At 41.8% G+C, this 27,283-nt stretch overlaps 1 protein-coding gene across 4 annotated transcripts in view; it reads left to right on the forward strand.

Moving 5' to 3' along the window:
- LOC120941678 (antimicrobial protein CAP18-like) overlaps nucleotides 1-27,283 on the forward strand; it is a 50,384-nt gene that overhangs the window by 6,768 nt on the left and 16,333 nt on the right. The window contains exons 3-4 of one of the 4 annotated variants that reach the window (XM_040355219.1): nucleotides 3,046-3,108; nucleotides 7,532-7,878. The exons of 2 other annotated variants lie outside the window; for them this stretch is intronic. In XM_040355219.1, the coding sequence (XP_040211153.1) occupies nucleotides 3,046-3,108; nucleotides 7,532-7,660 (192 nt within the window). In that variant the 3' untranslated portion in view covers nucleotides 7,661-7,878. Of the gene's footprint in view, nucleotides 1-3,045; nucleotides 3,109-4,649; nucleotides 6,004-7,531; nucleotides 7,879-27,283 lie in introns of those variants that run through there. One more of the 4 variants, XM_040355218.1, reaches the window with a different exon arrangement.

Raw genomic sequence — 27,283 nt, forward strand, 5'->3', positions numbered from 1 at the left:
TAATAATAATAATAATAATAATAATAATAATTGTAATAATACAAATGTAATTATAATAATAATAATAATTTTAATAATAAAAAATGTAATTATAATAATAATAATAATAATAATAATAATAATAATACAAATGTAATTATAATAATAATAATAATAATTTTATTAATTTTAATAATAAAAATGTAATAATTTAAATAATAATAATTTTAATAATAATAATAATAATAACAATAATATTTTTTAATACTCGCCGATACCAATTTACCTGTTCTGTTTACACTTTAGCCGTCAGCAATGGAACAGAAAAGTTATTTACAAATTAATTAATTTATTGTTTTTGCTCTTTTTTTTTCCAATGTGAAACGTGTAAATATATGTAAAAGTTGCAAAAATTTTAACAAACAACGCAAAAAAAAAAAAAAAAGTTTGAATTATTAAAAGTTTATAAAAATAGAAGTAAATAAATAAATCAGCAGGAAAATAATAATTAAATGGGGAAGGATAATTAGGAGTTAATTAAGGCTGATTAACATTTAATTAAAAAAAATTATATATATATATATATATATATATATATATATATATATATATATATAATTTTTTTTTTTAAATGTTAATCAGCCTTAATTTTTTTACTTGACAGGTTGCTTTAACCACTTCATTCCCGGAAGGATTTACCCCCTTCCTGACCGGGCAATTTTTTGCCATTCGGCATTGGGGCGCTTTAACTGACAATTGCGCGGTCGTGCAACGTGGCTCCCAAACAAAATTGGCGTCCTTTTTTTTCCCACAAATAGAGATTTCTTTTGGTGGTATTTGATCACCTCTGCGGTTTTTATTTTTTGCGCTATAAACAAAAAAAGAGTGAAAATTTGAAAAAAAAAAACACAATGGGCCAGATTCACGTAGAATAGTGCAAGACTGCGGCGGCGTAACGTATGACATTTACGTTACGCCGCCGCAAGTTTTACAGGCAAGTGCTTTATTCTCAAAGAACTTGCTTGTAAAGTTGCGGCGGCGTAGCGTAAATCCCCTGGCGCAAGCCAGCGTAATTCAAATGAGCCGGGAAGGGGGCGTAGAACATTTAAATTAGGCGCCGAACGTACTGCGCATGCGCCGTCCCTAAAATTCCCCGATGTGCATTGCGCTAAATGACGTTGCAAGGACGTCATTGGTTTCGACGTGAACGAAAATGGCGTCCAGCCCTATTCACGGACGAGCTACGCAAACGACGTCAAATTTTCAGATTGCGACGCGGGAACGACGGCCATACTTAACATTGGATACACCACCTAGGGGACATGTTTATCTTTACGCCGCGTATCTCTTACGGAAACTGCGTAAATTTACTGCGACGGGCAAGCGTACGTTCGTGAATCGGCGTAACGACTCATTTGCATATTCTACGCCGACCGCAATGGAAGCGCCACCTAGCGGCCAGCGTAAATATTGCACCCTAAGATACGACGGCGCAGGCCGTCGTATCTTAGGCATGTTTAAGTGTATCTCAGTTTGAGAATACATTTAAACATACAACGGGCTTAGATTCCGAGTTACGTCGGAGTATCTGCTGATACGCCGGCGTAACTCTTTGTGAATCTGGCCCAATATTTTGTACTTTTTGCTATAATAAATATCCCATTTTTTTTCCTTCAGTTTAGTCCCATACGTATTTTTCTACATATTTTTGGTAAAAGGTCGCAATAAGCGTTTAACGATTTTTTTTCGTACAAGTAATGGCGGTTATCTGTGATTTTTGTCAGGACTGTGATATCGCGGCGGACACATCGGACACTTTTGACACTATTTTGGGACCATTCACATTTATACAGCAAACAGTGCTATAAAAATGCACTGATAACTGTAAAAATGACACTGGCAGTGAAGGGGTTAACCAGGAGGGGGCGCTGGAGGGGTTAAGTGTGTCCTAAGGGAGTGTTCTTACTGTAGGGGGGCGTGGCTTGACATGTGACAGGGAAATTGGTGAATTTCCGAAAAAAGCAAAAAAACGAAAATGAAAAAAAAAAAGAATTTCGGAAATTCTAAAAATTCGGAATTCGGAAATTCAACGTTCCAAATTCCCCATTTTCGAATTTTAGATTTTCGAATTTTGCAATTTCCAATTTTCGAAATTTCCAATTTGGAAATTCGGAAATTCTAAAATTCTAAAATTGGATATTGCAAAATTCGAAAATCTAAAATTTGAAATTCTAAAATTCTAAAATGGCAAAATTGGAAAGTTGCGTTTCTGAGTTTTCGAATAACGAATTTTTAGAATTTCCGAAATCCGTTTTTTTTAGTTCATTTTAATTTCATTCGCTTTGTTTGGAAATTCTAAAATTCAGAATTTGGAAATTCGTAATTCAGAATTTTCGAATTTACGAATTTTCGCATTTATGAATAAAGCAAAAAAATTTATGAAAAGAAAACGAAAAAAATTTTTTTTTCGATAGTGCGCATGTCTAGTTATTTTTATTTAAAAAAAAAAAAGAAAACTTTACAATCACTTTAAACAGACTTCATTTGCATATGAAAGTTCATCCCCTTTTGATCTGGAGCTGAAGAAACAGAAAGATACAAAATGAAACAATGTTTCTTTTATCCTTCTGTTTCCTTCTGTTTCAGTGGCTGAGTAGTGTTGTTAATAAACATCGCCCGGCTGCTTTTTTTTTTTTTTTTTTACATCACCAATTGCCGGGACTTTATTTACACTTCAGCTGTCTACAGGGGGAACCCCGCTGACGGCTGAATGCAGCCATTGGTTGTTAAAGAGGAGGTCCAGCCTCTATCAGAAAAAAATGAAAAGTCAGCAGCTACAGATACTGCAGCTGCTGACTTTTAGTATTACGACCCTTACCTGTCCAGGGATCGCGCCGATTTTTCGCAAATTAATTAAAGTATTTTGTGATTGAACGGATGGCTGAAGCAGGAGAGACAGATTTGGTTTTCATGTAGGATCTTCTTCTGATAGTCTGATCGGCTCACCGATCACTCTCCCTGAACATTCATGTCACTAAGAGAAGTTCTGTGTGTCTGGCTTTGCAGGAGGTGAAGGTCTGCGCCCTGCAGCGGGAGGAAGAGGATGTGAAATGCGTCAGTCTGGCCGAGGTAAGGAATTTTATTTATTTATTTTTTAAAGAGGCAAGAGGGACAAATCAAAGAAAATCCTTACATTTTTTTTAATATATATAAAATATTAAAAAAAAATCGAAATAAATAAATACATATATTTTATATATATTAAAAAAAATGTAAGGATTTTATATATTTTTTATATACATTATTATTATTTTATATATATTATTATATATAAATAATTATTATTATTTTTTTATAAATAAATATATATTTATTTGTGTATATATATATATATATATATATATATATATATATATATATATATACACACTATATATATATATATATATATATTTTTTTTTATATTTATTTATATATGTGTGTGTGTATATATATATATATATATATATATATATATATATATATATATTTTTAATATGTTATATATATATACAACATATTAAAAAAATATATATATATATATACACACACACACATATATAAATAAATCTAAAAAAATATATATATATATATATATATATATATATATATATATATATATATATATATATATATATATATATATATATATATAAATGTAAGGATTTTATATATATTTTATATATATTATTATTATTATTATTATTTTATATATATTATTATATATAAATATATATATATATATATATTTTATAAATAAATAAATATATATATATATATATATATATATATATATATTTTTTTTTTTTTATTATTTATTTGTATATAATAATAATATATATAAAAAAAAAATAATAATTATCTATATATATATATATAGATCCTTATTTTATATATATATATATATATATATATATATATATATATATATATATATATATATATATATATATATTTATCCTTATAAAATATATATATTTATTTCGATTTTTTTATATTTATTTATATATATATTTTGCCCCTCCCCCTCATCTACACACTAATAAAAACAATAAATAAAACCTTTCCATATTCATTACATCTCTTATTTTATACCCCCCCCCCCCCCCCCGATATCAACACTGGGTCTCTGTGGTTCTCTATCATGGCTGGTGGGAGGGGCCTGGCGGGGAGCTTCCTGAAAACATCCCATCACCCGACCTCAGTACTCCTCTCAGAAAAAGCTCCGCCTTTTATCATTAAAAAAGCCATCCTTGAGCGCCATTCAGTGACTTTGCCTAGGCTGAGATGATGTCATCAGTCTGCTGCAGGTGGCAGGAAGCATTTCCTCACTCTCCCCTCCCCCCAGTGATCAGACTGTACATTGTAACTTTGTAGAATGAGGAGGAGGCATTTCCTCAGTCTCCCCTCCCCCAGTGATCAGACTGTACATTGTAACTTTGTAGAATGAGGAGGAGGCATTTCCTCAGTCTCCCCCTCCCCCCTAGTGATCTGACTGTACATTGTAACTTTGTAGAATGAGGAGGAGGCATTTCCTCAGTCTCCCCCTCCCCCCTAGTGATCTGACTGTACATTGTAACTTTGTAGAAGGCAGGTGTGTGGAAATTATTGTTGCTTTTTGTCTTGTTCAGAAACCACGCAGCAAGCGATTCATCAAAAAAAAGATCGAATTTTTGCGCAATGTGAAGAATAAGGTCAAATCCACAATCAAATCCCTCTTCTCCAGGGGCAATGCCGCGGCAGGTGGAAATTATCGCGTATAAATAATACATCACCGCGCCATCAGCGCAGTACGAGCTCCGCCCGCCAACGCTCTCCCCGTGTACACCGCGCCATCAGTGCAGTACAAGCTCCGCCCGCCAACACTCTCCCCGTGTACACCGCACCATCAGTGCAGTACGAGCTCCGCCCGCCAACGCTCTCCCCGTGTACACCGCGCCATCAGCGCAGTACGAGCTCCGCCCGCCAACGCTCTCCCCGTGTACACCGCGCCATCAGTGCAGTACAAGCTCCGCCCGCCAACACTCTCCCCGTGTACACCGCACCATCAGTGCAGTACGAGCTCCGCCCGCCAACGCTCTCCCCGTGTACACCGCGCCATCAGTGCAGTAGAGCTCCGCCCGCCAACGCTCTCCCCGTGTACATCGCGCCATCAGTGCAGTACGAGCTCCGCCCACCAACGCTCTCCCCGTGTACACCGCGCCATCAGTGCAGTACGAGCTCCGCCCACCAACGCTCTCCCTGTGTACACCGCGCCATCAGTGCAGTACGAGCTCCGCCCACCAAAGCTCTCCCCGTGTACACCGTGCCATCAGTGCAGTACGAGCTCCGCCTGCCAACGCTCTCCCCGTGTACACTGCGCCATCAGTGCAGTACGAGCTCCGCCCGCCAACGCTCTCCCCGTGTACACCGCGCCATCAGTGCAGTACGAGCTCCGCCCGCCAACGCTCTCCCCGTGTACACCGCGTCATCAGTGCAGTACGAGCTCCGCCCACCAACGCTCTCCCCGTGTACACCGCGCCATCAGTGCAGTACGAGCTCCGCCCACCAACGCTCTCCCCGTGTACACCGCGCCATCAGTGCAGTACGAGCTCCGCCCGCCAACGCTCTCCCCGTGTACACCGCGCCATCAGTGCAGTACGAGCTCCGCCCGCCAACGCTCTCCCCGTGTACACCGCGCCATCAGTGCAGTACGAGCTCCGCCCGCCAACGCTCTCCCCGTGTACACCGCGACATCAGTGCAGTGCGAGCTCCGCCCGCCAACGCTCTCCCCGTGTACACCGCGCCATCAGTGCAGTACGAGCTCCGCCCACCAACGCTCTCCCCGTGTACACCGCGCCAATCTCCGCTTCATCAGAAATGTTCTCTATTATGGATACATTGTATACTGTGTGTGTGGAATTGTATCGGATGATCTGCAGGTGACGCTTTTTATTTGCTTCCAACATTTCTGCAAATTAATCCAAATAAAATGATATTCCGAAATCTGTGCCGGGTTTTATTTCAGTCTCTGTAGGTCAGGAGGCCGACAGACACCTTATAAACCTTCATTGGATAGGTAGCAATTTGCGAGGAAGAGAGCGAACTTTATTTCAGTCTCTTCACCAGAGGAGCTTACACTCTAATGTCCCCTCCCCCCACAGTCACTATTCACAGTCACACTATTATCATATAGCTCTGACATATACCGCAGCGCTGTACAGAGAACACTGAGCCAGTCACATCAGTCTCTGTACCAGAGGAGCTTACACTCTAATGTCCCCTCCCCCACACAGTCACATCAGTCTCTGTACCAGAGGAGCTTACACTCTAATGTCTGCATGAACCTCCACACGCACCCCAGAGTGTACATCCATGTGGGTCCGGTGCAGGGGTCAGGATGCCGACAGACACCTTATAAACCTTCATTGGATAGGTAGCAATTTGCGAGGAAGAGAGCAATCTTTATTTCAGTCTCTGCACCAGAGGAGCTTCCCTATGTAATGTAGGCGGATCATGGCTGGTGGGAGGGGCCAGCAGGGGGCTGTACATCGCTTCCTGAAATCATCCCATCACCCGACCTCAGAAAAGTTCCGCCCTTTATCATTAAAAAAGCCATCCTTGAGCTCCATTCAGTGACTTTGCCTAGGCTGAGACAATGTCATCAGTCTGCTGCAGACACCAGAAGGCGTTTCCTCAGTCTCCCCTCCCCTAGTGATCAGACTGTACACTGAGGAAATGTCGTCTCCTCATTCTACAAAGTTACAATGTACAGTCTGATCACTGGGGGGGAGGGGAGACTGAGGAAATGCCTCCTCCTCTTTCTGCAAAGTTACAATATACAGTTTGATCACTGGGGGAGGGGGAGACTGAGGAAATGCCTCCTCCTCTTTCTACAAAGTTACAATATACAGTCTGATCACTGGGGGAGGGGGAGAATGAGGAAATGCCTCCTCCTCTTTCTACAAAGTTACAATATACAGTTTGATCACTGGGGGAGGGGGAGACTGAGGAAATGCCTCCTCCTCTTTCTGCAAAGTTACAATATACAGTCTGATCACTGGGGGAGGGGGAGACTGAGGAAATGCCTCCTCCTCTTTCTGCAAAGTTACAATGTACAGTCTGATCACTGGTGGAGGGGAGGCAGAGGAAATGCCTCCTCCTGGCCTGCAGCAGACTGGTATCATCTTAGTCTTGGCATTCATAAAGATGTAAGGTGGAGCTGTGTAGAAGAATAAATACAGTTGCTGAGTACTGTGACACGAGAGTTGTGGGAGGGACCAAGTAGACCCCACCCACTACAGGAGGGGGGCGGAGACCAGACCAGTCCTGCTGCGCAAGGAGAGGGGGCAGCAGTGAGCGGGAATTTCCTCAGTCTCCCCTCCCCCAGTGATCAGACTGTACATTGTAACTTTGTGGAAAGAGGAGGAGGCATTTCCCCAGTCTCCCCTCCCCCAGTGATCAGGCTGTACATTGTAACTTTGCATATGGCAGGTGTGTGGAAATTATTGTTACTTTTTTTTTTCTTGTTCAGAAATCTCGCAGCAAGCGATCCAGCAAAAAGAAGTGCAATTTCTTGTGCAAAGTGAAAAATAGGCTCAAATCCCTCAGCTCCACAAGCGTTATCGCGGCAGGGGTTCCTCGTGGAACTTATCGCGGATAAATGATACGTCACCGCGCCATCGGTGCAGTATGAGCTCCACCCGCCAACGCTCTCCCCGTGTACACCGCGCCAATCTCCGCTTCATCAGAAATGTTCTCTATTATGGATACATTGTATACTGTGTGTGTGGAATTGTATCGGATGATCTGCAAGTGACGCTTTTTATTTGCTTCCAACATTTCTGCAAATTAATCCAAATAAAATGATATTCCAAAATCTGTGCCGGGCTTTATTTCAGTCTCTGTAGGTCAGGATGCCGACAGACACCTTATAAACCTTCATTGGATAGGTAGCAATTTGCGAGGAAGAGAGCGATCTTTATTTCAGTCTTTGTACCAGAGGAGCTTACACTCTAATGTCCCCTCCCCCCACAGTCACACACACTATTATTATTATTATTATTTTACATTCATATAGCTCTGACATATACCGCAGCGCTGTACAGAGAACACTGAGCCAATCACATCAGTTTTTGTACCAGAGGAGCTTACACTGTGATGCCACGAAGACATGTACATTGTCAAAAAAATTGTTCATTTTTGTTTAATTTTTTTTTTTCTGAAATTCGAAGATTCTAAAAAAAAAAAAAAACGTAAATTTGAAAATTCAGAAATTCGTAAATTTGGAAATTCGAAAATTCAGAAATGTGAATTATATGTCAGAACCATTGACGTATCTCGGCATAGAGCCTACATATACGGTCAGAATGTTTATACTGAACTATAAAATATTATTGTATTTATGGAAATATGTAAATCTGTGCTTTGGGAGATATACAATTTTCCTACAATACAACATATCAAAATTCTTTTATCCGTGCTATTTTGAGGACAAGCAACACAACTGAATATTTAATATATATATATTTATTAACTAAAGATATAGTGCAAAATTAAAATCAGGTACAATTCGTGATAAAACAAATAATTGGTATACTTCTACAATCAGAGATAAGCGATGGTTGAATGTTCAGATAATATTTACATTATAGGACAAGGTAAATTCATAGGGCCAGATCCACAAAAGGGATACGCAGGCGTATCTACTGATACGCCGTCGTATCCCTGTTTCTATCTATGCGGCTGATTCATAGAATCAGTTACGCATAGATATTCCTAAGATCCGGCAGGTGTAATAGTTTTACACTGTCGGATCTTAGGATGCAGTACCGCGGCCGCCGCTGGGGGCATTTCTCGTCGAAATTCCACGTCGGGTATGCAAATTAGCACTTACGGAGATCCACGAAGCAGTTTCCCTTTGTGAAGTCTCCGTAAGTTGTTAGTTTGCAAACGCAAAATTAGGGCTACTTTTACAAAGTGTAAAGTTAGTACACCATGTAAAAGTAGACCCTTCTTTCCCGCGATGCTGTCAAATTTTTTTTTACATTTTTTTTTTCCCGCTGCATCTCTTTTTTTTCCCGACGCAACTTTTTTTACCTGGCGCGATTCACAAAACTCGGCGTAACGTAATTTCGCGCAAAGCACGTCATTAAAATCGCGGCGGGAGCATGCGCAGTACGTCCGGCGCGGGAGCGCGCCTAATTTAAATGGGACTCGCCCCATTAGATTGGGCACGCCTTTCGCGCGACGGATTTAAGTTAGACCGCTGTAAATTTCCAGGTAAGTGCTTTGTGGATCGGCACTAACTTGGGAAATTTGCGGCGGTGTAACTTAAATGGGAAAAGTTAAGTTGCGCCGCCTGGCTGTGGATCTGGCCCTATGCACCTGGATATAAAAAATGTGTATTTTTTGGAGGGATTGAAGACAAATATTTCACTCATTTGCACCACGGATACTACAATTTTTTTGGGCAGCCGGCCATTTCTGAGGGATACAGCAAGTATATTGCATCTGGAAAAAAAAATAGATGTCTAAGGAATTATTCCTAATGATAGGGTCAACCAGAGTTGATCATGATTTATGACCCCCTGTGACCTGAATCTTGGTATAGCATCATAAATTGTTTTATATGTCAAACAATTGTGACAACAGACCCAGACATTTCGGCAACTTCTCAATTTATGATTGAGATAAGGTTTTAGGCTGCATTCACACCTAGGCGTAGGCGGTTTGCGGCGTTTTGTACCGCGATTTGCCGCGACAAATTGCGCCGTTTTGTACCGCGATTTGCCGCGACAATACGCGTTGTTTTTAACCATGTTTTTGTAGTGGTCATTGTCGGCTATGGGAAACGTCGAAGCCGCCCGATACGCACGACAAAAAAGGGTCCAGGACTTGTTTCAGCTTCAGCTTGTGAACCATCTCCATACAGAACAATGTTATTTTTCCCCTCCAGCGTATTCTAGCGTCGCGCTTCAGGCGACAAAACGCCTAGGTGTGAATGCAGCCTTATGGTTACACAAATGGTCTGGGAGGTTCATTTGAACTGATACCGGAAATTTAAACTTAGCAAACTCTAATACTTTTAAGCTATTATAGGATCTTATATTTGGGACCCTAGTAATGTCTATGTATTAAACAGGTTTATATATGAATTACTAATACACATATAGTGTTAAGGCATTACAAAGAAACACTACTATTTAAGATATAATGCGATAGCTTATTAGTGGGTGAGCCCCCAGGTCTCACTATACAAAAACAATACTATTAGATAGATTCAGGTACGAAGGTACAAACTTGCGGCGGCGTAGCTTAGCGTGTTTAGGCTACGCCGCCGTAAATTAGCTAGGCAAGTACATGATTCTCAATATACTTGCCTGCTAATATACGGCGGCGTAGCCTAAAGCGGGCGGGTGTAAGGGCGCCTAATTCAAATGTGTTGGAGGGGGCGTGTTTGATGGTAATGAGGCTTGACCTCACGTTTTTTACGTTTTTTTTTTAAACTGCGCATGCGCCGGGCGCCTACATTTCCCAGTGTACATTGCGGCTAAGTACGCCGCACGGGCCTATTGATTTCGACGTGGACGTAAACGACGTAAATCCCGATTCGCGGACGACTTACGCAAATGACGTTGGGGGGAGTTTGCGTCATAAACCAGCGTCGGGTATGCAAATTAGCAGTTAGGGTGATCCACAAAACTTTTTCCCGTCGTTACGTCGCCGCAAGTGTTAGTTTGCCGTCGCAAAGATAGGGCACCTTTTACAAAGTGTAAAATTAGTACACCATGTAAAAGTATACCCGTCTTTCCCGCGTCGCTTTTGAATTTTTTTTTATATTTTTTTTTTCCCGGTACAAGTCTTTTTTTCACGTCGCGATTCACAAAACGTCGGCGCGTCGTAATTTCGCGCAAAGCACGTCAGGAAATTTGCGTCGGGAGCATGCGCAGTACGTCCGGCGCGGGAGCGCGCCTAATTTAAATGGTACCCGCCCCATTTGAATTGGCCCGCCTTGCGCCGGACGGATTTAGGATACAACGCCGCAAATTTCCAGGTAAGTTCTTTGTGGATCGGGCACTTAGCCAGAAAATTTGCGGCGGTGTAACCTAAATCGGTTAAGTTACGTTGCGCCCGGGCTACGTGAATCTGGCCCAAAGTCCTTCTGGTAACAAAGCCTTATTCACAGGTTTTGAACTGTGACTCAACCTAAGACACAAAATGGTGTCTCTTCTGCCAAATATATATGGATATGGAAAACATGAAAACTATGTAATATGCGTAATATAAAAGGCCTGTACGTATATTCTTTTAACCCCAAATGTCCCCCAAATTCGAAAATTAGAAAGGAAAATCTGAAAATTAGAAAGAACAAATTCTAAATAATAACTAAAGAATTAATTAATAACTATTAAATTATAAGTATTGGAATTTCATTTCAAATTCATCTGTTAGTAAATGTAACGAATTCGAATTTATCTGACGTTACGAATTATCTGAAATAAAGAATGCCGCATCTAAACAAGTGGAACAAAATAATAATTAATAATAATACGTTTTTTTTTATTATTATTGCTATTTATTATTATTAATTCATTATGTTCCATTTGTTTAGATGTGGCATTCGTTATTTCGGGTAATTCGTAACTTCGGATAAATTCGTATTCGTTACATTCACCAACAGCCAAATTTAAAAGGAAATTCCAATACCTATAATTTAATAGTTAATAATAGTTAAGTTATTATTTCAGATTTTCGAAATTTTCAAATTTTGACTTTTTCGAATTTCACATGTCTCAATTGCCACCCCCCTCCCACAGTCACACACTATTATTAAACATTTATATAGCTCTGACATATACCGCAGTGCTGTATAGAGATCACTGAGACAGTCACACCAGTCTCTGTACCAGAGGAGCTTACACTCTAATGTCCCCCTAGACATGTGCACTGCCGAAAAAATGTGTTTGTTTTCCTTTCATTTGTTTCTTGTTATTTTTCAGAAATTCCAAAAATTTGTAAATTCATAAATAAGAAAGGAAATCCGAAAATTAGAAAGAATGAACATACAAAAATTTCAAATAATAACAACTATTAAATTATAGGTATTGGATTCTAATGACCCCCCCGCCACAGTCACACACTATTATTATTATATAGCTCTGACATATACCGCAGCTCTGTACAGAGATCACAGAGCCAGTCACATCAGTCTCTGTACCAGAGGAGCTTACAATCTAATGTCTGCATGAACCTCCACACACACCCCAGAGTGTACATCCATGTGGGTCCGGTATAGGGGTCAGACACCTTATAAACCTTCATTGGATAGGTAGCAATTTGCGAGGAAGAGAGCAACCACATTGCACCTGGATATAAAAAAAATTGTATTTTTTTTGGATATTGAAGACAAATATTTCACTCATTTGCACCACGGATACTAAGCATTTTTTGGGCAGCCGGCCATTTCTGAGGGATACAGCAAGTATATTGCATCTGGAAGAAAAAAAAATAGATGTCTTTTTATTTTTATGTTTTAATAATTTTTATTACAAACCATACACAGCTTGCATTAAAGGGGTTGTAAAGGTTTACATTTTTTTTAAAATAACAAACATGTCATACTTACCTCCACTGTGCAGTTCATTTTGCACAGAGTGGCCCCGATCCTTGTCTTCTGGGGTCTCTCGGCAGCTCTCTCGGCTCCTCCACACATCAGCTAACCCCCCTGGGAAGCGATTTACCAATGGGGTTACTTTGCCTGCGCCCTCCCGAGTCCTGTATTCAGCGTCCATAGCCGCCAAAACTACAGGACTCGGCCCCGGCCCTCTCGTCATTGGAGTTGATTGACAGCAGCGCGAGCTAATGGCTGCCCTACTATCAATCTATCCAATGAAGAGCCGAGAAGAGCCGAGGAAGCCCGGCCGAGGAGCCAGCATTTTCACGACTCGGGACGTTCGAGGGCTCAGGTAAATAAACAGGGGGTTGAGGGGGCCTGTAAGCATCGGATGTTTTTTCACCTTAATGCATAGGATGCTTTAAGGTGAAAAAACGAAAAGCTTTACAACCCCTTTAAGGTTTACAGCACAAGCGAGCCTATTGGTGGCCAATACCAACCGTACATAATGAAATAAACCATTGGACAGGGTTCCCTGAGTTATCCTTCCATGCTACAATCACACAGATAACATTGAGTTGTGGAAAAACATAAATTATATAAAGGTAACAAGAGGATTGTAGATCACGGGTAGATATATTGACGACATACAAGAGTCCTCTGTGCTCAGAGAACCAAACCAACCATGGACGGGCCATAGAGGGGTTATAAAACGCTACTCTTACCTATAGAACACATAGAGAGAGTGAGGAAAAGGGCAGAAATTTTACTTATAGAAGTATTCCATTTGCATTATTTTGCATTATACAGACATCGGGGTATCATCGCTTTGGTGGTCAGGGATGAGATATGTTGTACGGTGTTTCCTAAATCCCAGGTGTGCACAATGTATCCTGTAGAATGTTATCATTGAAGTAGAAGTATAGTCAAATCCTAACTGTTCTTAATCCTGTTCCCACCCCCATTTTAAGCCTATTATCACCACCCTGTAAAGCAGTGGTTCTCAACCTGGGGGTCGGGACCCCCTCGGGGGGGTCGAATGACGATTTGCCAGGGGTCACCAAATCCTGGGCTGTTCCTGAAGCCCGCACTGCTTTCCCTGCCTTTTTGCGGCCGCCCAGCTTGGCTGTTCCTGGAGCCCACGGCTGCCCACTCAGCCTCTTCGCAGCCGCCCAATCAGTTCACAGCATGGCTAGGGGGCAGAGACTAGAGGTCAGCTGACTGGTGAGGAATGTAAAGTTTGAGGGGCTGGAGGAGACCCAATCCCCTGATTTCAGCATTGGTGTCACTGCTGCGAGACCCCACAAAGTTGGAGACACAGTGAGTAACGCTACCTGTGATTATAGTTCCCATTAAAAGTCCCCACTACAGTTCTCAGATCAGCAGATGACCTTCATCAAGAGAACCTAAGTGCTGATCAGAACTCCCCCCAGCACTGCCACTGATCCCACCCCCCACCAGCACTGCCGCTCATCCCATACATAGAAGGGAGAGGAAAAGAGGGGGAGGAATAAAGAAAAAGGGAGAGAAAGAATAAGAGAAAGAACAAGAAAGATGGCTAGAGAGAAGGATGGGGGAAAAAATATATCTTAAGGGGTTTTATTACTATATGAGTGGAAGAGACTCAGGGAGCACTAAATGTCCATAGGTTAGGGGTGCAAATTACTTGTCTTGCCTTGGGTGCTGAGAACCCACCATACAAAAATTATTTTAATGTTAGGGGTCCCTACAACAAATTTTATCAAGGGGTCACGGCACTGGAAGGTTGAGAACCACTGCTGTAAAGGAAAGATGTAAATACTTACCTATCCTGAGGGTGCTCTTATCCAGTCACATGATCTCTCCATCAATCGGCTTCAGTGAAGAGGAGAGATCTCCAACAATGGCTGCAATGCCTATCCGGTGAGGTCAACCAAAGGCTTAATATGGGACATCCGTTGTCGGCTGTCCTTCCTCTACATTGAAGTCAATGTTGGAAGACAATCATGTCTTGGTCAGACTGGAGCATTCTCAGAATAGGTAAGTATAGGCATCTTTTCTTTATAACAGGGGTAGTGAATTAAAATTCGGGGAGCTCCGGTACCGGAAAAAAAATTTGGCCAAGGTCTGAAATCACAAGTCTGTGCCATTAAAGATTCTATGTGTCTTCTTTCTTTTTTTTTGGTGCAAGCCACACTCTCTGGCGCATTTTTTTTATTGTTACCTCCACACACTCTGGTAATACTCCGTAAATGTGCCCAATAGCGTTCCCTCTTACATCAGGTGCCCCCACCAGAGTAATTCATTACACAGGGTGCCCCTATCAGACTACCCCCATAAATCAGTTGCCAACATTACAGTATCCCCTTATATCAAGTGTACCCATCAGAGTGCCCCTTTACATCAGGCATTCCCAACAGAGAGCCCACTTACATCAGGTGTTCCCATTACAGTGCTCCTTACATCAGGTGCCCCCCCCCTTACATCAGGTGTCCTCGTCAAAGTGCCCCTTTACATCAGGTGTCCCTATCAGAGTGCCTCCTTACAACAGGTGTCCCCATCAGAGTGCCCCCTTACATCAGGCTTTCCCAACGAAGTGCCCCTTTACATCAGGAATTCCCAACAGAGTGCCCACTTACATCAGGTGTTCCCATTACAGTGCTCCTTACATCAGGTGCCCCCCCTTACATCAGGTGTCCTCGTCAAAGTGCCCCTTTACATCAGGTGTCCCTATCAGAGTGCCTCCTTACAACAGGTGTCCCCATCAGAGTGCCCCCTTACATCAGGCTTCCCCCATCGAAGTGCCCCTTTACATCAGGAATTCCCAACAGAGTGCCCACTTACATCAGGTGTTCCCATTACAGTGCTCCTTATATCAGGTGCCCCCCCTTACATCAGGTGTCCTCATCAAAGTGCCCCTTTACATCAGGTGTCCCTATCAGAGTGCCTCCTTACAACAGGTGTCCCCATCAAGTGTGCCCCCTTAACATAAAATGCGCCCCTCAGCATGCTACTTTAATTCCATGTTAAGGGTGACTCTGATGGGCACAACAAAATGTGCCCATCTGCACGCCCCTTAACCACTTCAGCCCCGGACCATTTTGCTGGTCAATGACCGGGCCACTTTTTGGGATTCGGCACTGCGTCGCCTTAACTGACAATTGCGCGGTCGTGCGACGTGGCTCCCAAACAAAATTGGCGTCCTTTTTTCCCCACAAATAGAGCTTTCTTTTGGTGGTATTTAATCACCTCTGCGGTTTTTATTTTTTGCGCTATAAACAAAAATAGAGCGACAATTTTGAAAAAAACTGCAATATTGTTTACTTTTTGCTATAATAAATATCCCCAAAATATGTCTAAAAAAAATGTGTTTCCTCAGTTTAGGCCGATACGTATTCTTCTACCTATTTTTGGTAAAAAAAAATCACAATAAGCGTTTATCGATTGGTTTGCGCAAAATTTATAGCGTTTACAAAATAGAGGACAGTTTAATGGCATTTTTATTAATAATTCTTTTTTTACTAGTAGTGGCGGCGATCAGCGATTTTTTTTGTGACTGCGACATTATGGCGGACACATCGGACACTTTTGACACTATTTTGGGACCATTGTCATTTTCACAGCGAAAAGTGCTATAAAAATGCCACTGCTTACTGTGAAAATGACAATGGCAGCGAAGGGGTTAACCACTAGGGGGCGCTAAGGGGTTAAGTGTGCCCTAAGGGAATGATTCTTACTGTAGGGGGGCGTGGCTGTAGGTGTGACGTCACCGATCGTCGTTTCCTATATCAGGGAACAGACGATCAGTATCACTGCCACACAGAAGAACGGGGAAGGTGTGTTTACCCTCAGCTCTCCCCGTTCTTCAGCTCCTGTGACCGATCGCGGCGATCGGGTCCGCGAGCCCCGCGGGCGCGGTCACGGAGCTTCGGACCGGGTTGCGAGCGCGCTGCCGGCAGAGCGCTCGCGAACCCACGGCTGGGCTCTTAAAGGCAACGTACAGGTACTTGATTGTGCCCAGCCGTGCCCTTCTGCCGATGTATATCGGCGTGATGGGGTCCTTAAGTGGTTACATTTCCAAGTCCATGAAAGGTCTATCATCCCCTCACAAGCATGTGACCACATCCCAAGGCCCCAATTGGTCAATTTCATATTGTCCTCGGGTGCAGAGCACTGCCCCCCGAACCCTCCCATCCTGTGATACCAGCAAATCGGCATCGGCTTCCGGCTTCCCGGCCAATCAGGACAGGAGACCAAAGACCCAGAACCTGGAAAGAAGACCGGGTCAAGACAGAAGCCGCAGTGCCGGACACCAGGGGAGCCATGACAACTGGAGGGTGATTGAGGACCTGGAGGGGCCCGCCCACTCCCTCCAAAATCCTCCAGCACCAGCCGCCACTGGTCTATACACATCTATACCACACAGGGCAGGCATAGATGCAGGGGGCGGGGGTGGATGTCTATGTCCTTCCTAGATATGATGATCTACTCTCTCCTGCACCGCTCTATCACCAATAGATAGTGCCACGTCCCACACTCCGCTCGAGTGCTTCCGTCATATACCGCTACCTATCAGTCTGGATAGAGATATCAGATATTCCAGCTGCTCACAAGCACCCAACGAGACGAGACTTGTTTGTGTGCTGAACATGGAGTGTTTATTAGAACCAAGAATACAACCTTATATACAGTTAATCACTTAAGGACCGCCTCCTGCACATATACGTCGGCAGAATGGCACGGCTGGGCACAAGCACGTACAGGTACGTCCTCTTTAAGTGCCCAGCCCTGGGTCGCGGTCGCACGCCCGCGACCTGGTCCAAAGCTCCGTGACCGCGGGACCGCGGACCCGATCGCCGCTGGAGTCCCGCGATCGGTCCCCGGAGCTGAAGAACGGGGAGAGCTGTGTGTAAACCCACCTTCCCCGTTCTTCACTGTGGCACCGTCATCGATCGTGTGTTCCCTGATATAGTGAAATCCCATTTAATGATGTCACACCTACAGCCCCTCCCCCTACAGTTAGAAACACATATGAGGTCACACTTAACACCTACAGTGCCCCCTAGTGGTTAACTCCCAAACTGCAATTGTCATTTTCACAGTAATCACTGCATTTTTATAACATTTTTTGCTGTGAAAATGACAATGGTCCCAAAAATGTGTCAAAATTGTCCGATGTGTCCGCCATAATGTCGCGGTCACGAAAAAAAATCGCCGATCGCCGCCATTAGTAGTAAAAAAAATATTAATAAAAATGCAATAAAACTATCCCCCATTTTGTAAACGCTATAAATTTTGCGCAAACCAATCGATAAACGCTTATGCCGATTTTTTTTACCAAAAATATTTAGAAGAATACGTATCGGCCTAAACTGAGGAAAAAAACGTTTTTTTATATATTTTTGGGGGATATTTATTATAGCAAAAAGGAAAAAATATTGCATTTTTTTCAAAATTAACGCTCTATTTTTGTTTATAGCGCAAAAAATAAAAACCGCAGAGGTGATCAAATACCACCAAAAGAAAGCTCTATTTGTGGGAAAAAAAGGACGCCAATTTTGTTTGGGAGCCACGTAGCACGACCGCGCAATTGTCAGTTAAAGCGACGCAGTGCCCAATCGCAAAAAATGGCCTCGGTCCTTTACCTGCATTTTGGTCCGGGTCTTAAGTGGTTGAAGAGGAGGTAACCAGAACACAAATTAACTAATCATTTACCCAGACTAGGCGACTCCGAGATATGACCTTTCAGTGTAGACGTCGCGTCTCCTCGCTCACCTGCTATACAATACACATTATCATAAGTGTAAACACAGGACATCTTCACACAATAGCCGGGTCAATTAGCACAGAGAACAGACAGAGGGCTGGAGGGGACGGCATTAGCATTTACTTACACTGTATGTCCCAACAGTATGAATCAGTCACTCTAATGGCATATACATCGTCCCCAGGCATACAGCTAACAAAGAGCACCGTTCCCCCAAATGATCGCAAGGCAAGAGGCGAGCATTCAGTCCCCTCCAAAAGCCTCTGTCCCAGGTGAGTCTGTCACAGATAGATTCATGCAATGCATGAATCTATCTATTGTCACCGCTGACACCCCCTATTCAGGTGGAATATTCAAATTGCAATAGCAGCCAGCGAAACCCAGACCCCTGCAGTTGATACTGTAGCTGGAAGAAAGGGCGGGACCGAATAGTGAAGTATGTTGAAACTTGAATTTATTTATTTAACCACTTGCTGGCCACATCATTTAAATATACGTCGGCAGAATGGCACGGGCGCACGGGTCCATGACCGCGCCCGCCGGACACGCGGGCTCCATGTCCACCGGTGTCCCGTTTCACAGAGCTGCAGAACGGGGGGATGCCTATGTAAACAAGGCATCTCCCTGTTCTGCCTAGTGACAGGACACCGATCTACTGCTCCCTGTCATCGGGAGCAGCGATCAGTGTCGTGTTACAGTAAGCCCCGCCCTCCACACAGTTAGAATCACTCCCTAGGACACACTTAACCCCTTCCTAGCCCCGTAAGGTGGTTAACCCCTTCCCTGACAGTCACATTTATACAGTAATCAGTGCATTTTTATAGCACCGATCGCTGTATAAATGTGAATGGTCCCAAAAATAGCGTCATAAGTGTCCGATGTGTCCGCCATAATGTCGCAGTCACGACTATCCCCCTATTTTGTAGACGCTATAACTTTTGCACAAACCAATCAATAAACGCTTATTGAAATTTTTTTTACCAAAAATATGTAGAAGAATACGTATCGGCCTAAACTGAGGAAAAACATTTCTTTAAATAGATTTTTTGGGGATATTTATATAGCAAAAAGTAAAAAATATATATTTTTTTTCGCTCTATTTTTGTTTGTAGCGCAAAAAACAAAAACCGTACAGGTGATCAAATACAACCAAAATAAATCTCTATTTGTGGGGAAAAAAAGGAGGTCAATTTTGTTCGGGAGCCACGTCACACGGCCGCGCATTTGTCAGTTAAAGCGACGCAGTGCCGAATCGCAAAAAGGGGCCAGGTCATTGGGCAGCCAAATCCTCCGGGGCTGAAGTGGTTAACCTAACAGCCAACTTGATACTCACATTAAAAACATGCAAACTAAACACAGCGCCACGAGCGGCGAGCTCGCAACCTGACGTCACTTCTGACTTCATCATTCCCCCACGTGGCTTCTCACAAACTGCAGACAGGACTTCTTCTGTCTTTCTTTCTCCAATGTCTTTCTTCTTGTCACTCTTCCATAAAGGGCAGATTTGTGGAGAGACCACTAATAGTTGTCCTGTGGACAGATTCTCCCCCCTGAGCTGTGGATCTCTGCAGCTCCTCCAGAGTCACCATGGACCTCTTGGCTGCTTCTCTGATGAACGCTCTCCTTGCCCGGCCCGGTCAGTTTAGGTGGACGGCCATGTCTTGGTAGGTTTGCGGTTGTGCCATACTCTTTCCATTTTCCGATGATGGATTGAACAGAAGCTCCGTGAGATCTTCAAAGCTTGGGAGATTTTTATTATAACCTAACCCTGCTTTATACTTCACCACAACTTTATCCCTGACCTGTCTGGTGTGTTCCTTGGCCTTCATGATGCTGTTTGTGCATTAAGGTTCTCTAACAAACCCCTGAGGGCTTCACAGAACAGCTGTATTTATACTGAGATTAAATGACACACAGGTGGAGTCTATTTACTAATCAGGTGACTTCTGAAGGCAATTAGATCCTCTAGATTTTAGTTATCAGAGTAAAGGGGGCTGAATTCAAATGCCCCCCCCCCACACTTTTTACATATTTATTTGTAAAAAAAAAAAAATGAAAACCATTTATAATTTTCCTTCCACTTCAGAATTATCCACGTTTACATTTTTATTTTTTTTCTTATTTATTTTAGCTTTTATTTTTTATTTTTTACACTGTTCTTTTTTTTTTTTAATGGTGTCACTTTTATTCCTATTATAAGGAATGTAAACATCCCTTGTAATAAAAAAAAGCACAACAGGTCCTCTTATATATGAGATCTGGGGGATCAAAAAGACATCACATCTCATTTACACTAAAATGGCAAAAAATTAATAAAAAATTTTGTCATTTGAATTTTTTTTTTAAAAAAATGGCCCTTTAAGACCCCCTTTCACACTGAGCCGCCCATAGGGTCGGCGGTAAAATGCCGCTATTTTTACCACCGACACTATGGGCGGATTTGCGGCGACCAACGACTCCATTAAACAGCGGAGGGCACCGGAAAGCGGCGGGAGGGGGGAGCCCCTCTCCTGCTGCCGATAAAAGTGATCTTGCGGCGAATCCGTCGCAGAGAGCACTTTTATCTAAAAGAGGACTGCTCACTGAAGAAGAGGATACCGGGGGTTACGGTAGCTAGCGGCCGCCATAACAAAGATATCCCTCTTCAAAGTGCCGACGTATATCGGAGTGAGCCGGTCCGGAAGAGGTTGCGTTTAAAACAAATAAAAACAATGGATAAAAAATAAATAAAAAATTAAGGATCGCATTGCACAACATCGCAGCTCGGTTAGAAGCAAAAAAACAGGTCTGCCGATATCTAAGCATTCCCCTGAATGTGATTATAATAAGGACACAAAACTGCGTTTTCTACATTTGGAAAAAGTACCTAAAGATAGGAGGGGTGGAGACAGGATATTGAAAATTAAACAAAGGGAGAAATAGTGGATTCATGAACTTCAGTCTTTGTATCCACAAGGATTAAACAGAGATTATGATCTTTATTTGTTTTCCTGAAAGTAACAATCTAGTTGCATTGTGACATATTGTATCCATTGAGTGATCGCTCGGCTCTCTTGTAGGTCAAGGGTGAGTAGCAGCATTTTTTGTTGATTGAATATGAAGATTTTCAAATTTCTAGAAATTGCAGGGACAATTTACAGCGCCTTGAAAAAGTATTCATACCCCTTGAAATTTCCCACATGTCATGTTACAACCAAAACAGTAAATGTATTTTATTGGGATTTTATGTGATAGACCAGGGGTCTCCATAATTTTCAAAAGCAAAGGGCCAGTTTACTGTCTTTGAGACTTCAGGGGGGCCGGATTCTGACCAATGGGGGTAGAAAATGCCCCAGGGCCGAGCATCAGTGAGAATAAACATGGCCCCATTTTCTCTCCATGTCGAATCTTTTCTCTCTATGTCAAATCTTTTCTCTCTATGTCTAATCTTTTCTCTCTATAATGTCGACTCTTTTCTCTCTGTGTCGAGTCTTTTCTCTCTATGTCGAATCTTTTCTTTCTATGTCAAATCTTTTCTCTCTATAATGTCGAATCTTTTCTCTCTGTGTCAAATCTTTTCTCTCCATGTCGAATCTTTTCTCTCCATGTCGAATCTTTTCTCTCTATGTTAAATCTTTTCTCTCTATGTCTAATCTTTTCTCTCTATAATTTCGACTCTTTTCTCTCTGTGTCGAATCTTTTCTTTCTATGTCAAATCTTTTCTCTCTATAATGTCGACTCTTTTCTCTCTATGTCGAATCTTTTCTTTCTATGTCAAATCTTTTCTCTCTATAATGTCGAATCTTTTCTCTCTGTGTCAAATCTTTTCTCTCCATGTCAAATCTTTTCTCTCTATAATGTAGAATATTTTCTCTCTATAATGTATAATCTTTTCTCTCTATAATATTGAATCTTTTCTCTCTATGTCAAATCTTTTCTCTCTATGTTGAATCTTTTCTCTCTATGTTAAATCTTTTCTCTCTATGTTGAATCTTTTCTATGTCAAATGTTTTCTCTCTATAATGTCGAATCTTTTCTTTCTATAATGTCGAATCTTTTCTCTCTGTGTCAAATCTTTTCTCTCCATGTCGAATCTTTTCTCTCTATAATGTCGAATCTTTTCTCTCTATAATGTCGAATCTTTTCTCTCTATAATGTCAAATCTTTTCTCTCTATAATGTCGAATCTTTTCTCTCCATGTCGAATCTTTTCTCTCTATAATGTCGAATCTTTTCTCTCTATAATGTCAAATCTTTTCTCTCTATAATGTCAAATCTTTCCTCTCTATGTCGAATCTTTTCTCTCTTCTCTATAATGTTGAATCTTTTCTCTCTATGTCGACTCTTTTCTCTCTACGGTATGTCGAATCTTTTCTCTCTATATCGAATCTTTTCTCTCTATGTCGACTCTTTTCTCTCTATGTCGAATCTTCATGTCTCTATAATGTCGAATCTTTTCTCTCTATAATGTCAAATCTTTTCTCTCTATAATGTTGAATCTTTTCTCTCTATAATATTGAATCTTTTCTCTCTATGTCAAATCTTGTCTCTCTATGTTGAATCTTTTCTCTCTATGTCAAATCTTTTCTCTCTATGTTGAATCTTTTCTATGTCAAATCTTTTCTCTCTATAATGTCGAAACTTTTCTCTCTATAATGTCAAATCTTTTCTCTCTATGTTGAATCTTTTCTCTCTTCTCTATAATGTTGAATCTTTTCTCTCTATGTCGACTCTTTTCTCTCTATGTCGAATCTTTTCTCTCTATGGCGACTCTTTTCTCTCTATGTCGAATCTTCATGTCTCTATAATGTCGAATCTTTTCTCTCTATGTCGAATAATCTCGGACAAATAGAGTTAGGCAAATTCAACCGCAGGTTCGATAGACACAGATCGCTATTGTCAGCGTCATGTTGAATCATCTATCCGTATCGAACTGTCGTCGCAATGGTATGGAAATCATTTTTTTTCTTATGGAGCCTGCACGTTCGTTATCGTTTGTTAAAACTAATGCGAAAATCCCAGAAATTCGGACAAAAACGAATGTCTAGTTTTCAACTGTTTTTACAAATATGTAAAAAAGTAGGGGGGGGGGCATTTGTATTCAGCCCCCTTTACTCTGATAACCAGGTCTTTTTTTCAGCGGGAATGCAGTTCCGGCACCTCCTGACTGTATGTAATGGCAAGGGGTGCTGGGGTGTGCTGCAGGGTCTATTGATGTTCGCTGCTGAGGGATCTATTCTAGCTGCTGAGGGATCCATTTTTGCAGGGGTGGTCTATTGTTGCTGGTGGGGGTCAGTTGTTGTTGGGAGAGATCTACTGTTGAGGGAGCAGTCTATTATTGCTGGGTTTTTTTTTGTGGGTGGTCCACTGTTGTTAGGGGGGATCTATTGTTGCTGGCTGCAGGGGATCAGTTTTACTGCTATCCTTATTATCATTACCAAATTCCATATAAATTACTTAGCACCACAAAATTATAGTTCTGAATTGTTTCAAAGGGTCAGTGCTGGAAAGTGGGTAGGGGATGGAACCAAGGAACGGTGCTCAGAGGTGGGTAGGGGCGGAGACAAGGGGTGACTCATAAAGACTCGTCTGTTAATATGAGGGGCCCGTCTGCCAGTGTGAAGGGCCCACCTGTTCATTCTGGCTGTGCTACTGAGGCCCGCCTGTCCCTTTGTTCGGCTGCGGGATGGGGGGGGGGCTTTCACCTGCTGGCCGCTGAGAGGAGGGGAGGCAGAACTGAGAGTCTGGACCACCCCACCTATCCTCTCCACCCCACCACATACATTACGCTGCCGTAACTTAGGGCGCAAGTTCATTCTGAATATGGAACTTGCGCCTTAATTTACGGCGGCGTAACGTAGATACGTTACGCCTGCACAACATTACGCAGGGCTATCTGAATCTAGCCCACTCTGTATGCACTGCATATGTGGGGGAAACCACAAAAAAAAAGTTTGAAGCAAACAATCAGGTCTGCCGATACCTAAACATTCCCCTGAACGTGATCATAAGGACACGGAAGTGCGTCTTGTGACAAAGAGAAGAATGTTGTATATGCAAATTCAGTCTTTGTATCCACAAAGATTAAACAGAGATTATGATCTTTATTTGTTTTTGTGAAAGTAACAATCCGGTTGCATTGTGACATATTGTATCCATTGAGTGATTGATCCGCTCTCTTGTAGGTTAAGGATGAGTAGCAGAATTTTTGTTGATCAAATATAAAGATTTCCAAATTTCAAGAAATTAATGGGTTAATCGAGGTGGGTTTGGCAGTCGGGAAATCACTAGTGTGGCGGCACCCGTTCCTGTCAGTATTTAGGTAACAGTGTAATCATTGTAGAGTACGTTACATACAGCTTGAGGAAGAGCGAGGATATCAGGCGTTATGTTCACCATGTTTTGTATGAAGACTTAAAATAAAGTAAAAAAGGTTTGAATTTGGAGATTGTGTCCCTATGTTCTTATACAGTGCATAAGGAAAGTATTTACAGCGCTTCACTTATTCCACATTTTGTTATGGTACAGCCTGATTCCAAAATAGATTCAATTTATTATTTTCCTCAAAATTCTACAAACCATCCCCCATTATGACAACGTGAGAGAAGTTTGTTTGAACTCTTTGCAAATTAAAAAATAAATAAAAAACAAATCCCATGTACCTAAGTATCACAGGCTCCTCCCATGTACATAAGTATCACAGGCTCCTCCCATGTACATAAGTATCACAGGCTCCTCCCATGTACATAAGTATCACAGGCTCCTCCCATGTACATAAGTATCACAGGCTCCTCCCATGTACATAAGTATCACAGGCTCCTCCCATGTACATAAGTATCACAGGCTCCTCCCATGTACATAAGTATCACAGGCTCCTCCCATGTACAGAAGTATCACAGTCTCCTCCCATGGACATAAGTATCACAGGCTCCTCCCATGTACATAAGTATCACAGGCTCCTCCCATGGACATAAGTATCACAGGCTCCTCCCATGGACATAAGTATCACAGACTCCTCCCATGTACACAAGTATCACAGTCTCCTCCCATGTACACAAGTTTCAAAGACTCCTCTCATGTACATAAGTATCACAGGCTCCTCCCATGGACATAAGTATCACAGGCTCCTCCCATGGACATAAGTATCACAGGCTCCTCCCATGTACATAAGTATCACAGGCTCCTCCCATGGACATAAGTATCACAGGCTCCTCCCATGGACATAAGTATCACAGACTCCTCCCTTGTACATAAGTATCACAGACTCCTCCCATGTACATAAGTATCACAGACTCTTCCCATGTACATAAGTATCACAGGCTCCTCCCATGTACATAGGTAACACAGGCTCCTCCCATGTACATAAGTATCACAGGCTCCTCCCATGTACATAAGTATCACAGGCTCCTTCCAATGGACATAAGTATCATAGGCTCCTCCCATGTACATAAGTATCACAGGCTCCTCCCATGGACATAATTATCACAGGCTCCTCCCATGTACATAAGTATCACAGGCTCCTTCCAATGGACATAAGTATCACAGGCTCCTCCCATGTACATAAGTATCACAGGCTCCTCCCATGGACATAATTATCACAGCCTTTGTCATACACCCTTTAACATTTGTGTAAATATTTTCTTCTATCTTTTCATGTGACAACACTGAAGAAATGACACTTTGCTACAATGTAATGTAGTGAATGTACAGCTTGTATAACAGTGTAAATTTGCTGTCCCCCTAGTGGCGTCACTATGGGGGGGGGGGGGGCAGGCTGCACTCGGGTGACACCCCGCCAGAGGGGTGACACCAGGGCTTTTTTCAGCTGGAACATGACGGAAGAGAGTTTCGCCATCTCGGTGCTGCCCTGTGCTTTCCGCTCATTACTGTCACTTATAAACACAGAAACCAGGCTTCTGTATTTAGAAGTGACACAGTGCTCCTGTCCTGACCCACCTGCACCATGTACCTACCTGCACCCTGCACCCCACCTACACCATGTACTTACATGCACCCACCTGCACTCTGCACCCACCTACACCCTGTAGCTCCCTGTATCCACCTGCACCCTGCACTCACCTGCACTCTGCACCCTCCTTGACTCTACACTCTGCACCCACCTGAACTCTGCACTCTGTATGTAGCACCCTCATGGTATTTAATGACCCTTAAGCACCCTCCCCCACCCAGTTGCTGTGTCATGCTCAACCGCCCACCCCCCTACTTTGGGGAAAGGTGTGCAGCTCATTTTAAGGGTTTAGACATTAATGGCTGTGTGTTGAGTTATTTTGAGGGGACAGGAAATTTACACTGTTATACAAGCTGTACACTCACTACAGAACATTGTAGATACAAAGTGTAATTTCTTCAGTGTTGTCACATGAAAAGATAGAAGAAAATATTTACAGAAATGTGAGACACTGTAGATATAGATGTAACATACATAGCAATCATGTATTATTATAAATTTATTTGTATTATTAAAAAATAAATAACAAAAACAACATAATAAATGTAATATAAATAAAAACAGTAATATAAAAAATAAAGATAATAATATTAACAATAATAATAACAGCAATATATTAAATATAATATTAATAAATAATATTATTAATACTAATACATGAATAATTATTATTAATAATAATAAATTAATAAATAATGATGATATTATAACTAAATTATTATTATTATAAATGTACACTGTTATACAAGCTGTACACGCACTACTTTACATTGTAGCAAAGTGTCATTTCTTCAGTGTTGTCACATGAAAAGATACAAGAAAATATTTACACAAATGGGAGGGGTGTACTTATTTTGTGAGATACTGGGCTAGATTCAGCATTAATTTATGCCGGCATATCCATAAATACGCCGCGTAAATTCAAAGCTGCGCTGGCGTATCTACTTTCTGTATTCAGAAAGCAAGATAAGCCTAAG

This window comes from Rana temporaria, chromosome 5 (genome assembly GCF_905171775.1).
Source record: "Rana temporaria chromosome 5, aRanTem1.1, whole genome shotgun sequence".
NCBI lineage: Eukaryota > Metazoa > Chordata > Amphibia > Anura > Ranidae > Rana > Rana temporaria.